Source organism: Cygnus olor, chromosome 1 (genome assembly GCF_009769625.2).
Source record: "Cygnus olor isolate bCygOlo1 chromosome 1, bCygOlo1.pri.v2, whole genome shotgun sequence".
Classification (NCBI taxonomy): domain Eukaryota; kingdom Metazoa; phylum Chordata; class Aves; order Anseriformes; family Anatidae; genus Cygnus; species Cygnus olor.
The window spans coordinates 114,125,942-114,143,493 of record NC_049169.1 but is presented as its reverse complement, the minus strand read 5'-3'; the positions used below and the strand labels follow the sequence as shown (position 1 = coordinate 114,143,493).

Below are 17,552 nucleotides of genomic sequence, written 5' to 3'. Positions count from 1 at the left end.
AAATGTGGCAGATCAACATCAGTGTAGATTAATGGAAGATAACACACTTAAGGAGAAATAACCTACACGAAGTCTAAAAATGCTAATCTGGGGAAATGGTAGTTACAGAAATGGATTGCAGAATCATCACTGACAGCTCCTTGAAATAATCAGCTCAGTGTGCAGTGACCAAAAAAGTCCCCCCCAAAAGCGCCTGGCCTCATGAGGAAGGGTACCAAGAAGAGAGCTTTGGTTGCTCCTGGGTGAAATCTTACCGCAGACCCTAGGTGAGGTGCTGGTCTACCCTGCTTGAGGATAAGTCAGGAGAGAGGGGCCAAAGAGCCTCACAGTCTGGGTAAAGCAAGAAGTCCTTAAATAGGTAATGAAAGGTCTGGGCAGGGTGTTCCCTCCCACAGGCCAAACACAGCAGGGGGATGCTGGGGGAGTACATGGGAAATGGACATGCAGAAGGTGGCCAAGGTTACTTGCTCCATCTCCCACTTGTGGAAATATAGTACTGGGCTAAGTGATGCATCATCTGCCCCATTTCTTATGCTCCTATTCTGTACCCGATTGTGGCCAAGAGTTAAGACCTAAGATGAGTGTATGAACAGGGCACAGTAGACAGACATTTCCCAAAATAGCCTCCTGGACATCAAGCCCTTGTGGCTCACAGATTTCCCAACCCAGAGGTATTGTTTTATTTAAGATTGGTTTTTATATATATATATATATATAAAAGTACGAAAAGAGCAAAGAGGGCTTTGAAGTCCTCTAATAACTTTGTTATTAGAGGTGACATGCCAGCTATGGGTAGGTGCCAACTGCAACACTTTATTTTGACTGGTGTCTCATGAGGAAAGCTGGCAGCTGGAAGGGCAGGGAGGCATGTCCTGAAGAAGGCAAAGAATTTAGCCAGACTTTCAACAACCTCTTTGATGCTGGGTGGCTGAGAAAACAAAGCAGTGTTTTCTGTGTGCACTGTGACCAAATATCCTTTAATAATTGCCTTCTGCGTTACATTGGGTTACAGCTTGTACCACTGCATTGATCCAACCCAGTGCAGGATACCAGGATTTGCTTCTGAAGACACGGTAGTGTAGGTTGTGTCTATCAGGATAATTGGTTGCTTCTGCTATCCTGAAATGCCTTTTTCTGCTGAGAAGGAAAAACAAGTGACTTCCCTTCAGTCTCTAGGTTTAAGCTATCATTGATCATGCAAACCAGGGGCAAACATGCTTTCAGTCTGAACAAAAAAACAGGCCTGAGTTTAGGAGGAACAGACTGAAAATGAAACTTCTACAGATTGAGGGAACGAATAAGGTTTTGTAGCCAATGAGAGAGAAAGACACCCAGAGGAAACATAAACAAACAAAACACAGTCGTCATTACAGACCATAGCTGATTTCTTCCAAAATCAGCTATCTCCCCTCGATAGGGCCACATCTCAAAGCAGGTCATTCAAGTAGCTAAAATGTATCACAGCCTTTTTAGGACCATTACCTCAAACCCAGGAAAACTTGTGGGGTTTGTTTGTTGCTTTTGTTTTTTGCTTTTGTTTTCTCTTTTTACCACTTTCTGGCTCAGCCCATGCAAATCTCTCTATGGCCCTTACATCCTTTTCACCCTTAGCATGAAACCCTCCATGGCCAACACCCACTGGGCTGCGTATAGGCCTGCAGCAGTGCTTGGGGTGAAGGGAGGAAGGATGTGGGTGGCTTCTTTTCCTCCACAGGGACCATGAAAAGTAAGACTAAAGGACGATCTCTGCAAACATAGAAGACCAGGGCTGTGGTGTGGTGCAAGATGCAGACCTACCCTTTCAGCTCCAGCCATTTAGAAAGGCACGTTCTTAGAAAAGTTACCCACCCTTTTCTTCAAATCTTTAGCAAGCTGCTAAACCAGGGTGATAGTACTGAAAGCAAGATCAAGGTACGGCCACACTTAGAGAGAAAGATTGAGAAACCTAGAGGAAGTACTTTTAAAAACAGTGCATTTCAAAAAAAAAGAAACTTTTAAAATATAATGTGTAGGGATAGAGAAGAGTATGGGATGAAGATAATTACAACAATAGGCTCACTGTCTGCGATAAAATCAGGAGCAGTTCAAGCACAAGCAGTCTTAACACACCTCTGTTCTTCCATATATTTACCCATAGTTACACATTAATACACAACACAGCCACAGAAATGCCAATTTTCTTTCATTCTTTCAAAGGCATAGAACAAAGGTATTATCTTCTGATTTATACCTAAACACAGAGCACTGGCATCTGTTTAGCTTGGTTCAAGACCATTAGCCTACCAATATTGCAGTTTCCTCTAACAAGCTTTCTACAGCCACTTTTTTTTCCCCCCCTTACACCCCCTGCAGAGGTTTATTTTAGGAATATTCCTCCCCCTTCTCGTACATTTGAAACTTTGAGTTAAAAAACCACAAGCTCTTTTTCTTTCTTGTTCAAGAGGTTTTTAATAAGGTCTTGTTTTTAAACCTCTCACATTGTACAACACATTTAAATGTACATCAAGCTCAGATAAAAAATAAAGCTTTCTTACAAAGTACATTTTTCCAGTGAATTGTGTATTTTTTTTTGTGCAGTAAAAATAGCTGCTACATAAATCCCTCCTGATCTTTGAAAAGGAGTCACAGTTATTTCCAAAAATAGAATTCATATTTTCATCATACAGGATAAACTGCAGGAAGAAGACAAGTCAACTGAAAAAATAAGGCTTGTATATAAATTTTGTTTAAAGGACATGCATAGAAGTTGAAAAACATATGCCATTTATAAATGAAAAAAGGTAATTTTTATCCATATTTTCATTTTTCAGCTAAAGAAGAAACCACAAATAGGCCCTTAATGTCCCAGAATATTATATTAGTTTCTTGTAAAAATGCCAAAATGCACAAAGAATTGCCAACTTCAGTCTTGGCAAAATACTGAGCCAGTCCTCCCCCCTCCCCCCAATCATTTCATATCATAGGCATACCATATGCATGCATACTGAGTATGTATGTTGTCTCAGGCCAATTAAATATTTGCAGAAGGCTGTATAACCTAGACAAACATGAAATAGCCATTTGATAAGTTTACATTCATCCTATTTCAAAACACACATACAATTAGTTTAATTTACACTATACAATATCTGTTAAATAGGAACATTACAGAGCTTCAAAAAAAAATCACTGAATATATACAAAACTGGATATTGAAATGGTATGATTTTCCTTCCCTTCTTAAAAGGGTTTTTTTTTTTTTTTTAAACAGTTGCTACATCTGGTTTTGGACACAGAGTGTTGATGTACCTGCAGCACATTTCTGGAGTAATAATAATAAAACGTGCTTGAGAACAACACATTAATATCAATTCTTCTTACTGCTCATTTAAAATAAATTATATACTTTTTAAATAAATTGCATGATATAAGATGGAAGCAAGGATGACGGTAAGTTAAAAAGAGAATCTGAGCAATGGTTCTGCTGCATCACTGGTTTCCTCATCGAACCTTTGGTTTTAAAGCCAACCCATCATATGGCAGTGTTAAGTAGCCGAAACACTTTGTGGCAGTATAGGTAGTTGAAATGCTCAAGCCCAGAGCATTTCTGTGTCTTCATGACAGAGCTGCGATCTGTGCCAACATCCATGCTGCTCAAGTGCATGACACAGCAACAACTGAAGCCACTGATGAAATAAGGCCACTTCCTTCCAACTTCCCCTGGTTACAAAAATCAGTCAAGGTCCTTATTTCACCACCGTTGCACCCATCTGAACAGCCGGAAAAACTGACTGCAGATGGCTCCTGGTCACAGTCCCAACACTGGGTCTCCACCGGCACGGCACCGGGCTGTCGGGCTCAGTCCTCGGTGTCAGGCTGCACCCCCAGCATTGCGTGCAGCTCCTCTGCCGTGTACCCCAGCAAGTTCTGCAGGTCGCACACAAAGCGGTACACGTATCGCTTCCCTGATGTCTTGTGGATGATGTTCTTGTCATAATAGTAGCGTAGCCCTCGGCTGAGTTTCTCATAGTTCATTTTTGGCTTGTTTTTCCTTCTTCCCCACCTCCGTGCCACCTGCCAGTCCAAAAAGAAAGCAAATGTAAAGGGTTTGTTCAAGACATGTTCTTCCTGTTAGCAGATGATAAAGGCAGTTATTAAACCCCTTCTCAGAACATTTTATTGCTTGGATAGCACAAGAGTTGGTGAGTGGATAAACTCCAAGACAGCTGCCAGCTCCGGCTTGACTAAGGTGAGCAGGACAAAGCAGCAGTGAAAAGGACACTTCTTTGCAGGGGATGGGCCCAAATGTGTTTAAGGAGATCAAGCTTCAGTGAAATATAGTTTCTCCTTTCTGGGAGGAGACAGTTTAAGAGTTTATTTTCTATTTAGTAGCATGGGACAGCTTTTTAAATGGAAGTTGAATTATAAGAAGTCCCTTGGAGTTGAGGATTTCCCCCCCCCTTTCCCCTATTTTAAATAAAAAAGGCTTAAGTGGACTTGATATCATGTCTCTTAACACAGTAACTTTCCTACTGATAATAGTAATTGGAAAATGAAAGTGCATTCTCTTTATTTTTAATGCCTAAGCTTTAAGTTCCAACAAATTTAAAAAGCAACTCTACCATATCTGCCATTTATCTAAATGACCTGCGGTACCTTAAGTGCCTTTTCCCCTGGCCTTTGTGCAATCCCAGATGCTGCTGATTCTGTTACGTTCAGTAAATTAATCTGCAGTATTGCTTACCCTGTCAAAACAGCTAACTTTGTATGCTACCTTTAAGCTTTGAACTATACAACGAGTTCTCATAACTGCAAGCAAATGCTGCTATTCCAGGGGGAGGAGGAGCATCCCACAGTATCCTGACCACACAGTAAAGCATTTGCAGATGAAGAGACTTCAGCAAGTGTCTGATCTTGCAAATGCTTTATGTTTAAGATGAGGCCCACAGATGGTGGATCAGACCCTAAATCTTTTTGTAGTTAACCACATACCTCATCTGGGTCAGCAAGTTTAAATTCCCATCCGTCTCCAGTCCAACTAATAAAGGACTGGCAGGATTTGTCAGTCAGTAACTCCAGCAGGAATTGCCATAGCTGTATAGGTCCACTGCCTGTTAAGAGAGCAGGGTGGGGAGAAGCCACAATTAGTATTTCTGCCAGCTCGTATCACAATCAACATAGGCAACCATATTTGTATCACAGAATAAATCTTACTATTACTCCAATTTTTTGTTTTTGAATATTAGAAAGAAGTCTAATTAAGATTTCCCTCTGTAACACAAATCTGCTCATAGACGTGTTGAAATTAAAGCGTCAGCTTTGTCATAGAAACACAGGATCTGATGCAGCCTATGGCTTCCCTTGGTTATACAGATTATTTACCCCTCCCTCCCACTTTGCGGCAGCTGCAGGTCAGCCCTCATGTCCTGTCCTGCAGCCCTTGTCTTGTCAGACTTTCTATAAGAAGAATCTGATTTCAGCAAGGACTACAGGAACAAGGTCCTCATAAGTAAGCTGACTCTTGCAGAAACTCAGAACTGGGGAATACTTTGTCCAAGTTTACCTCTTTTCAACAGATCAGAAAGTGCATTTGAGTTCTACAGCATTCTGATGTACCTGTGTGTTCTTACTTAAATGGATAGTTCCATGGGACTTTCCTTATGAACGTTTAGAATTGAAGCTCCTCATGAGTAGTGGTCTCTGACCACATTGTAATACACACTGCAATACTACACATCTTTATCAGCACAGATACACACTTACAGAGAATAAATATGTTACATAAGAAGAGGAGTGACCATTTTGCTTCACCACTTACCAGTAAAGCCAGCTAGAATTGCTGCTGGTATAACTGGTTTCCCTTGCTCTACAGGATCACTTCTGTCTTGAATATAGTCTTTGAAAGACATTGTAGGTTTGTTCAGACACAAGGACTGGCTACAGTCATCTTCAAAACTCTCATAGGATGGCACACGCTGTAAATCCACTAGTGATGACTGGCTGTTCCAGGACTGCAGCATTGAATCTGAGCTTTCGTAACTTTCTGCACCACTGTCGCTAGATTCATGTTCTCTAAGTTTACCTTCATAAGAAAAAAAAGAAAGAGGAAAAGTGTGTTTTTCCTCCCTTTTCTAGCTTGTATATATAAACTATGCAAGGGAGGGAAAGATATATAGGATACGGTTTTGGACTTGTGATTATTACATGGATAGTAACTCACCAGAATTATCTATCAGCAAGTTCAGATTGCTTCTTGTGAAATCTTGATTTACTGCGCAGTAGTTGACCCCAACTGCATCTACTTGGGTTTTAGGAAACAATGAAAACTCTTGTTCTGGATTGAGAAGATTTGGTCCCGTGGAAGTCTGGCAGACGTCACTCAGGAGACTGGGTTTGGGATAACTGAGGGCTTTAGGGTACCCAGGCATTTGCATTCCGTAAGGGGTCTGATCCATGTTAACAGCTGAAGGAAAAAAATAAGAGAATGAATTAAATGGTTTTCTTCACAGCCCCTTGAACAAACTAACACACCTCAAGCACCCCACTAGAGCTATGACACTAAGTAGTTTTCCCGTTAAAAATCTGAGTGGTGTTAGATGCTATAGAGCTCCTTGAAAGGCTACTGACATCAGTGAGAAGATTCCCATCTACTGGGATCCAAATCAGATTCTGTTAATCTCCACCTCGAACTTCAGACCACAGATATGTATATTGTTTGTTCTTCAAGGAAACTACAGGACTACAGAAAAAGCTGGAGAAGCTTAAGTGGTTTTGAGGAAGGCCCTCATCATTAAGTGATGTAATTAGGCTGACCTAGAGATCAAACTGTGGTTCAGTAAAACAACACCAATCACACAATCTGAGGGAACGAGCACTTTGTCTCTATGGTTGTGCCATACACCGTCAAAAGCTCTGTTACACTTCCACAGTCTTCAAAAAGGCCTAAACATAGCTCCTGCTGCTGCTTTTTGACTGTTTGCTAGAGGTGGGAGTGCTCACTCTGCTCCACAGATGTAGGCTTTGGCATTCAAAGAGGAAATTTTTTTTTTCCTCCATAGCCCTTGCTCTTCAAAAGACTTCTGATATGAAATAGATGACAATTAAACAATACTAGGAAAGAAGATGGCAGCAACTGAAGTGTTTTCCTGAAGCATAGTAACTATTCTGGTGCCTTTTTTTTTTTAAAGCAAACAAAAAAACAGATTGGGATCTGTGACATGCTTAGAATAAACATACCATATCTAAAATGTCAAATTTCTTAAAATACTTACTTAAGGAATTATTGTTAACCCAGGGAGGAACTGAGGTGAGATGAGGGTTCTCCACATATTGATCCTGTGTCTTCTCTTGACTGTCTGGAAGAAAGAAGAAAATAGAAAACTTGGTTTTATGATTTTAAAGAACTAACCTGTATAGAATGAAATGTTTCTGAGTCAAGTAGCTTGGGGTCACTCACATATCCTTTACTTATGTACTTCAACTTCTCTCTCTCTCAAAAGAAAGCTGCCAAGAAATGCCCCAAAGACCTCACAAAAAAAAAATCTACTAACTTCTGGTAGGCTTGAAAACCATCATACTAATTGATTAAGCATAAAACATAGGAACAACAACGTCAAGGTCCAGGTCCTTAACAATTGCAACTACAGAGTATTACACTCCAATATCAAGGGAACACATAGGTCACCACATACGGAGTTTTAGCAACTCCATTAGTGTTAAGATGCCTTAGGCATCCTTGACATCTTTACATTCATTTATTGAATAATCTCAAAACACTACATAAAAGGAACAAGACCAAATACCTGTAATGATGTGAACACGTTTTGTCCAATTTTTGGTTGAATACCTTTATTTTTAGTAAATGAGGTATTGCAATAGCCTTATCCTAATCACATTATTTCAATGATTATTCCAAATAAAACTTGACCACAAGAGGTACTCAGTCTGAGCACAGAATGGCTTCTGCAAATACCTGCACATGGGCTTTGTGTGCAAAGGATATAATGCAACTGTTGATAATGCTTTTATTAACCAAGTTTTAAATTTAAACTTGACTTTTCACATATAACAAAAACCTTACATAGTGAAGTAAGTGTTGAAAGAGTCCTATTTCTGTCTGTCAGAAAAGCCTTAGAACAAAAGAGTTCTTTCTGTCTCTGTAGTTACCTTTTATCATCTGCTCCAGGTGTTCCCACAGAATATCACCCACATAGTCAGGTGCCAGTTCCAAGAAGCGCTCCTTGCCCAGGTTACAAAGGTCTTGGCCACTCATAAGAAACTGATGGAAGTTCACATTTGCCAAGCTAAACTCATTGGTAGCCCAAGAAAGCCACTGGCAAACTTGCTGCTCAGTCCACAGCCAGGGATCTGTAAGACAGAAAGGATCTGGTATTTAGAGATAACTCCTGACCTGTGCCAGCTCCTGAAACAATCTTCATTAGAAGGCAGCGCATGAAAGAAATTGTTAACCACAAATTACTTAGTTCTGAAGCTTAGGCTTCAGAATGAGTTTATTTTTGAATTTAAAAAGAAGTCCTCTATTTTCCTTCTGCATTCACTTTTAATCTGAGATGTCCTCAGCTTGGTTGTCTCTCTTAGGCTGCCAAAATATGAGCTCTCCATGCACCCATTTTTAATACCAGAAAGTTCAGTCTTTCCAAATCAAGCTGTGCCAGATTCACATAGGATCCATTCTTGTATTTCCTACTGACATCATTCTTTCTCTTTTGAAAGAACCACTATTCAGCATCCTCCTTAGCATTAAAAAAAATGCTAATAAATAGAAAACACTTACTATTTGGGATTCCCAGCCGACACTGTTCCTTTGTGAAACCATTGAAAGTCTCTTTCAAGGCCTGACTCATGACAGCCTTACTGCACGGGGTTAACAGAGGCAATTCACAGTTGTTGGACTCTAAAAGAGAGAAAGTGGGAGGAGGGAAAAAGGAGATGCATTAGCTTTTAGGCCAGTGAAAGAAGTGACAAGATTTTGCTGCAATATTTGAAGAATAAGAACAGGATGCTAGAAACTATGTATTTTAAAACAGAAACAGAGTAGATCCATTTTCAGAACATCCAGTCTGACTTAATATATTGTCATTACTAAAGTCTTTGCAGTACTGGGTTGATAAAATTACTTCATGATAAGTTAAAGCTTTACTAGTTTTCATCATATAGATCCTTACTGACTCTTAATAGTTACACAACATGACTGTTGCAAGGGACTTTTACTAGAACTTTTAAAAAAAAGGAAATGAGACTGCTTTTTCCTATTTTCTCACCTCTAATTTGACCTCAGACTTCTTTATTTTAACTCTAGACAGCCTTCATTTAGTTTGAGAGCTAAGTCACTGACAGTAGGGTTACTAAGAACTAGCTTTGCACTATTCCACACCATGTACCAGCAAACTATTTCTGACCTTCCTATACATTTCTCAGTCACCTGAACCAAACAAATGACTGATCACAAGCTGCTGCCCAGTGCATAAGTAACGCAATAAAATCCCAAACCAGCATCATCCTAGGCCAGTATAAATTACTAATCTGCATAACTGATCTTTATGTTTGCAAACAGATCACATTTTAAGGACAAATTTGGCTTCCACTCCGTGTTTCTTACTGAAGAATCTTCACTGAAAGATGCCTCATATTACTCTGAAAAAAGAATTTATAGGCTGAAGAAAACTAGTTAGACTCTCTAAATGATTCAGATTAGGAAAGCTTTTACTCATATGTGGTTTGTGATTGGTGCTGTTAAGCTAGGGGTTAATTTAAGAACATTTTAACCACCTCACTCCTGCATCCCTGAATACCTGAGAGCCTCTGAAAACTAGCACACAGGCAGCACTTGAAAGCTCTCCTATGTGAGAGGCATATAACAGTGACAAGGTATATAAAGGTGATGAATTATCAGACTTCAAGCCAGATCGTGAAGGTGTGTGGCTCTTCTTGTTTTCCTAGGTCCTGACTATGTACAGGCTCCATTTGACCCAGCAAGTGGATCTCATCACCAGCCACATGCTTAACTTCTGTTTTTAACCACACCCATCCTCAATATCTGCTAAGACTTGCTTTGCTGACCAGAGCAGGTAACTGATTAGAATATCATGTTACAATGGGAGATGAAGGCAGCATCAGGTAAAATACTGACTGTTTTTGTCAGGGAAAAAAAGCTAGCAAAGGAGTTTAGGCAAGGATTTGTATAGAACTACTGGTAGGTCATGTCCTACACACAAAAAAGACTTGTAAACATCCTCACCCCTATTTTTTTCCCCCCTTTAAGGTTAGGAGTAAAACAAATCCCTAGGGAAAAAGAAAAACAAGGACTGTTCTAGGATTTAATGCCAGAGGGTCGAAAAAAAAAGCTTGCAGAATACTTGCAACATCTCAACTATAATTAAATTGTAAGTTTAAATACACATAATACTTTAAATATTTAAGATATTTTAAATTAAATATTTTTAACTGCCTTAAATGATCTCTGCTTTAATACCTAAGGCTTCTTCCATGGACTGTCAATCTATTTTAGACTACTGAATCCCAGATCCCATTCTTTTTCAATGCAGAGAACAACAACTACCAACAGAGCAACTCACATGGATAAAGTCACGGATCTAAACACAAGTCCATGTAATCAAACCAATTTCTCTTTAGGAAAATCTACATGGCACTGTAAGAGTATAGGGTTGAGTTAGACCCCACAGATTTCTCTTTGATCTCTGGATTGGACCAAGGAACAAGGCAAAACTTACCATAAGAAGTAGAATCAAATCCTGTTGGCACTTCTTGAAGTGTTTGATCTTCATTTAGTGATAAAAAATATCCACCGAAGAGAGAGTTTGAGCTATCAAAGGTGTCAAATGCTGGCTGACGCTGCAAAGCAACAGAATAATAAAAGCCTTAATGTTAGCATTTTGCTAGAGCACTGCCAACTGAATTGCTAGGAAGTGGTTGCATTCAGTTTCCTAGATTTAGATCATGCACAACCACTATCTTGAATCAACTAACTCGTGCCTTTGAAATGTAAACACAAAGACAGCACATCTTTTTGTACATTAATACAAAACAACACTCAGACCACAGTACTAATCACATAGCATGTTCTGCAAGTCACAGTAAAGCAAAGTAAGGATATTCTAAGTTTTCCTGTAATTGAGACTTTTAACAATAGAGAATGCATGCATATTTCCAGATATACTTTGAAGAAATCCTAGCGTTTCCTTAACCCATTAAATTCACTGTCCACTTGAGTTCTTGATGGCAGAATTGGTAAGTATTGGAAAAAACGACTGGCAGTGCAAGACCTACAATAGATTTATGCACTTTTTTATTTAATAGGAAATCCTTAGTCTGAACCCCATCACTTGAAGCTATACAGCCAGTTTTACTAGACTTGAGCACTTTTATACTTGTGAGTTACTGGATTTGCCAGCCACTACATTTTGCAGTCTGCAAGTGCTCAGTGAAATAGCTAATTTAATTATACAGAAAGGGATAAATAGGAGGGTAATAAAAGTGTTCCAAATAAAAGCGAATTCTACTGATGCATTAGCAGCCTTATAAATATCGGTACATTTTGAAAACCTAACTTCTTGCATACCTAACTTGCGTCAACTGAATATGCTAAAAACAGAGTACAAGCACTGGGTTTCTCCAGCCACATAAGGGTTTGGTGGAGGAGGCAGGGAAACGTGAAAAAAAGGGGAAATAACTTTAAAAACAACTTATGCAACTTGTCTGTTAGTCATAGGGAAACAGTATCTGCACCATCCAGAGGCAAAAACGAATAAAAATTGCCTGGCGATTTCAAAAGCACCTGATGATAGAATATTGTTCAGGAAACCTACAGCACATATGGCAGCTCAGGAAGGTGAAGACTAAGGCAACTTGCAAATGCTTCTTTTATTTTTTTTAAGCATGCAGCAGTATGCCAGTTAGTGCCCAAACAGAAAATATAGCTGAGGACAAGGCCAAAAGAGTTTTCAGGGCTGTATTCAGGTGCAAGGCAAAAGCAACCTGAACGATGTTTCTGCAATAGCAAGAAAGTGTTAACATTTCCACATGTTCCCTAACTTTCCTTTTGGTATCCTACAAGGTTTGGAGGGGCTTGGAGTCTTTCTTGCGCTAGGTGCCTCTTGGGTGCTCCTGCTGCTCCTCCTCAGCCCCTCATACTAACCCTAATAAGAAACTAAGGACCATCAGCCTTTATTTGTATTTTATAACAAGCTGCAATGCATGCCACTATATTGATTATGAAAGCATATATTCCACAGAAGAAAAAGCACGCAAAGTACACAATATCATGTCTCTAGGGGTTAACTGGATTCAGAAATCCCCACTGAGAGCTGGCCAGTGGAGACAAATTGCATACAGTCAGTTCAGGTGCCAACCACAGCCAGCAGAAAAGAGTCAGAGCAAACCCGTGAAAAACCTCACAACCGAATGAAACAACATGCTAACATATTTGGCATTTGTTATTAAAGAATTCTTGGTACATTACTAGATAAAAAGCACTGACTCATCGCTAGTACCTAGAAGAAAGGGTAAGTTCTTTCAACATAATCTGGAAACTCCTGCATTTTGTGTAAATAGCTGACCCTTATCCTGAGTCACTGGAAAAAATGCTGTGGCATGTGAATGAGTAAAATCTATACTGTACTAGTTTCACATTTCAAAAAGGATTAAATTAATGTTTAAGCAGGTTCTTGTTTTGATAGTAAATCAAGAGAAAAAAACAATGTAGAATAAATTCTGCTTGCTCTATCAGTCATGCAACCATTTTATTTGTTTTTTCAACATATGTTAACAGTAATTATCACAGAAAAAAAGAGTAGTGAGAGCAGCTACAAAGTACTAGAATACGGGTCTTGATTTTGAATTAATTACATGACAACTAACACTGACAATCTGCTTAGCACAACTACTGTGTTCAAGAGCACACAGCTGTCAAGTTGGGGGAAAATTCTTTTGGACCCTGTTGTTGCTCGGGCAGTAGAAAAAGTGAAGAGGGGACAAAGTATCAGAGGAGTCAGAACACTAAAGTCTCACTAGCTGATTCTAAAACTGTGTCTAAGACACAGACATTCTTCAAAGTTAAAGATTAGGAAGTCACTTTCTGTTCTCATTATGCAGTTTACATTAATCAATACTGTGTTAAAAAAATGACATTGGGATGAAAAGTATCGTACGTGAATGTGGAAGTGAGAAGCATTTAATAGACTGAGTCGTTATAACTTAGTTATCCTTTGCCTTCAGTTTTTAAGCTGTTTTCCAAACAAGATAATAAATACAGCTTACCTAAGGATAAAATATATTGAATAACTAACTTTGGTTTCTTACAGGACTGCCATTTCATATAGTTGCATGCAGTAAGTGAAAAACCTTTTTTCATACAATAGTCTTGAAGAATCAGGTTTAACTAGAGCTAACAGAACAACACTGCCAATCTGCTCAAGTTAGCTATATAAAGATCACTCATACTGCCAGCCCTGGAACCTTTATTTAGACTGAATTTCTACGATCTCCAATGAATTTGGCCTCAGCTCTTGTCTACCCTCTTGTTTTCAAATTCTTAGGACAGGGGATGTAAGATTTATGTTTCCCTCAGTTCCACTTTGCTCATACCCACCAAACTCTGTGGGAATACTCTAGAAGAAATCTACAGGTCACAAGCAAGCTATTAAAACTTGAACATGCATTCAGCCTGGCATGGTTGTACAATTCTTTGCTAGCATTAATAAAAACACAGTACATGCCCTTGGTGGGAGATGAGAGCAGTGGGGTTTAACAGCTGCTTGCTCACAAGTACTTACCTTGAGCATTCCTCTGTACATGGTTGACACGGGAGCTACTTGATCCATGTTTCTGATCCCAAATTCACTCATCTGAAAAACGAGAGGGGTCACATGAAGCACGTTGCTATTGAGGAAGGAAGCAAGTTAGAGACACATTTACATCTCCTACTGCTTGAGCACAGACTGCAGAACAGCTCTCTGCGTGAGGTACAGGCAAAGCCTTTTTCATTGTCCACATCCCAACTACACAAGGCACAATTTTTATCTTGCTTGAACAGCTTTTAAGTGGAAGACTTTTCCCAGGCATCAGCGGAGTTAGAGTTTTGTGATATGAGCCACAAGAGGATGATTAACTTCTGATACCCAAAGCAAGGTCTTTTAGTACCTCACCTCATTAGATGCTCATAAAAGCCTACAGAGGCCCTTTGTCCATCGAGTACCTATCGAGTACCTATCACTTAGAGTCATTTTCTAAGTTTTCACCCATTATCTTAAACATTAAGCCTTATGCTATCTTTGCTTACTATATTCATGCCTACATGCCACGATTCACTTCGGACTTTGCCTTTTCAAGTACCGAAGAAAAACAACAGAGCACTCACCATGCTACAGGCTGGCATCCACCCTACTCGCTCCTCTCATGAATTACCACTGGAAGCTAACTCCAGGTACCATCAGCCTGCTTCCTTCACTAGGCAAAGTATCTCCGAACAGTGTTATTTTGCCCATTTTGTAAACATGGGATCGGTGTATTTATACACCTTTGGAAGGCTCAGGTACAAATCTAAGGGGTTCATGCCATAAGATGTCCTTCTTACAGAGCTGGGACCACCAACAGCTACTGAAGTCAAAGCTATCACGTTCCCTGTGTTACCAGGAAAAGGATTGTGCGAGGCCTGTATAACTTGCTCTCGTATATATGACTCAAGGAGTAGAGTGATAAGATTCTTATCCTTTTACTGACCTATGAGAGATCAAACGTAAGGAATAAAGCCAATTTTACGACCATTGTTCAAGTTTATCATGATGCTGTAATTCAGGTGTCGGTAAGTGATACCTTATCAGACTAGACCGCGGCAAGTTGTCTCAACAATTTTCCTTCTACTTTGTCAAAGCATTGTGCTATTTTGTTCTACGGAAACCGCCTGAAAGTGTGCACCTCTACTTAAACAAAGTCACGGGGGACATAAATAATCACAGTTCTGTGGGAACAGCAATAATTACAAGCAATTTCTCTCTAGCCATTTTAACACGGGAAAAAAAATAAATCAAAATACAATCTTGAACTCAGAAAGAGATGGCAAATGCGAGCTTAACAAAACAAACAGAGCCTGCCAAAATGACAAATTCAAAGTCTGTCTGTATAGCAGAGGAAGAGAAAAATACCCAACAGCCAAAGACAGATCCCTTTCATCCTCCTACATATGCAATCACCAAAAAATAAATAAATAAATAAATAATAAGAGTCCTTAATCTGAAAGGCCCATTTCAACTTCACTGTTATGAGATGTATGGGGCTTATCACCAAAACAAAACAAATCAACTGGATACAAAAAGAACAGTCAACTTATACTTCATTAACGCTACCCAAAAGTGCAACCTACTGAATGATGGGTTTCACCCCAAATAGTGTGTACAAATATTTGCACTAAATTACACATCTCATTGAGCACCAAAGAATTTTACACAGCGTGAGTCTCACTCAGCAAGCATCCTAATATTTTCATTACATTTCCCACCGTTTAAGCTGTTTACCCCTGCATTCAACTGAGCTTTTTAAAAACAAACAAACATATGGCCATTTCTAATACCCTGTTTCAACGCTGAAATCAGCACAGTTATATAGGGATAAGTAGCTATAAGCCTTACCAGTGGGAAAGCACTTGTGAAAACACTATGCACATTTTCAGTAATCTTAGATCTGATCCCCAGTGAGCCCTATAAACAGGATTTCTGACAATTTCAGGTGCAGTCCTGGCCTCTGTATTAATTCTGTTGGGAACTTTCCCACTGATTAAAGGTTTCCATCCTTCCCAGCTTTTTGGTTTTTTTTTTTTTTTTTTTTGGACACACTTAGGGCACTAAGACAGAGGGTTTACAAGAAGCCTTCATTACTCGGCGTTGCTCATTAACCCAGCTCGTTGCATTTCCATGGCCTTCCCTGTGCCCTACGCACCTTGTGAAAAAAAGACATCAGAGCTTTGGTCTAACAACACAGGCAGATCCTACCACGTTTTGTAATGCTCTAACCAAATCTCTCAGGTTGTTACAGGTTCCTAGAGCCTTTGCTTACTACACATCAGTTTCCTACCCTGCAGCATGACCACCTTCCAGCACGGGACCTGCAACAAGCTATCGGGACCGAGAAGGCAGCATAGCTTCTCACGATGAAAGGGTTAAAGCCTTTTTATTTTTCCACTGGACTCCAAAAGCTGCTGTTTGAGTCCAGAAAAGACACTAGGGCATGATGTGCCTGGGCCTCACTTCCAGCTCCTCCGCTGCCGCTGCTGACTGTGACTTGCCAGCTATAATTGGTTTAACTGGCAGGACACCTTCTTCAACACCCCCGCAGAGCCGAGCGGGTGAACCAGAACAGGGTCAACAGGATCAGGCACTTATTAACTAATACTCCTGAATTCTGATCAACTTCTCTTCAGCAATAACCGGGTGCTCGCCCACAGCCCGAGCGGGCTGGGAACCCATCCACCAGGCGACCTAAGCCATGCTAGTGCCTGCAGTGAGAGAACCTCCACGGCTTTTTTTTCTTAAATAGAAAGAAAAAAAGAAACAAAAAACCCCAAACCAAGCAAACAGAACCCTACAAACAAACAAAAGGAATAACCGGGCTCCTGTCAGCAGGATCTCGTTTCCCACCTATGCCCAACCCCCTGCAGCTGCCGGGGAGAGTCCCCTTTTGGCACCTAAACTCAGACGGGGGAAATTCACCCGACCCGGCATTTTTGGGGTCCCTTTCGAACACCCTCTGCCCGTTAACCCCTTCCTGCCCGCCTCTCCCCGGCCAAGCCCCCTCCCCCGCCGCGGGCGGCGCCGGCCGCCATCACCCCCCGGGTCCAGGTCCGGGTCCGGGCTGGGGGCGATGCCCGGAGCCCCCCACTCCCCCCCCGGGCTCGGGGCTCCCCCGGGATGCCCCCCGCTCACCTGGCCCCCGAGCGCGGAGCTCGCCTGCTCCTCGGCTAGCCCCCTCCCCGGCGGCGGCAGGGTCCAAAAAAAATAAAATATAAAATAAATAAAATTAAAAAAAAAAGGAAAAGAAGGCGCGCTGCCTCTCCCCGGGAGCCAAAATATCCTCGATGTGGCAGAGCCGGCCAACGACAACAGCAGCGGAGGAGGAGGAGGAGGAGGAGGAGGAGGCGGCCGCAGCGCCGGCTCGATCCCAGCGGAGAGTCCCGGAGGAGGAGGAAGGGGGCGGGAGGCGGGCGGCTGCGTGGGCGCTGCCGGGCCGAGCCGAGCCGGGCGGAGGCGCCGCTCGGAGCCGTGTGCGCTTCGCTGTGCCGCGCCGCCCGGCCTGCCCGGCGCTCTTCAGCGGGCAGGGGGCGGTGGCGGCCGGGGGACCGCCCCCCGGAACCCGGCCCCTTCGGCGGCAGGGCGGCGGGGAGCGGGGCGGAGGCCGAGGGGGGAATGGTGTAGCCCGCCGTGCCCTGGTTTTGGGGGTCCGGGGGGTGCCAGGGGTGGCTGTGCTGGCTGGGGGACTGTGAGAGGGGACCCCAAAGTGTGGGGAAGGGAAAAAAAGCAGTATGGGGTGATTCCAGAAACACATTA

The 17,552-nt window shown here is 41.4% G+C and overlaps 1 protein-coding gene across 1 annotated transcript; it reads right to left on the bottom strand.

Annotated features, from left to right (window-relative positions):
• Positions 1-2,432: 2,432 nt before the first annotated feature.
• Positions 2,433-17,304, bottom strand: ETS2 (ETS proto-oncogene 2, transcription factor). Its single transcript, XM_040577581.1, has 10 exons — positions 16,932-17,304; positions 13,791-13,862; positions 10,731-10,851; positions 8,774-8,893; positions 8,146-8,346; positions 7,251-7,334; positions 6,200-6,442; positions 5,798-6,061; positions 4,972-5,090; positions 2,433-4,053 (listed from the first exon to the last, which is right to left on the bottom strand). Exons 2-10 carry the CDS (start codon positions 13,860-13,862, stop codon positions 3,838-3,840), a joined length of 1,440 nt encoding a protein of 479 aa, XP_040433515.1. The 5' UTR covers positions 16,932-17,304; the 3' UTR covers positions 2,433-3,837.
• Positions 17,305-17,552: the final 248 nt, after the last annotated feature.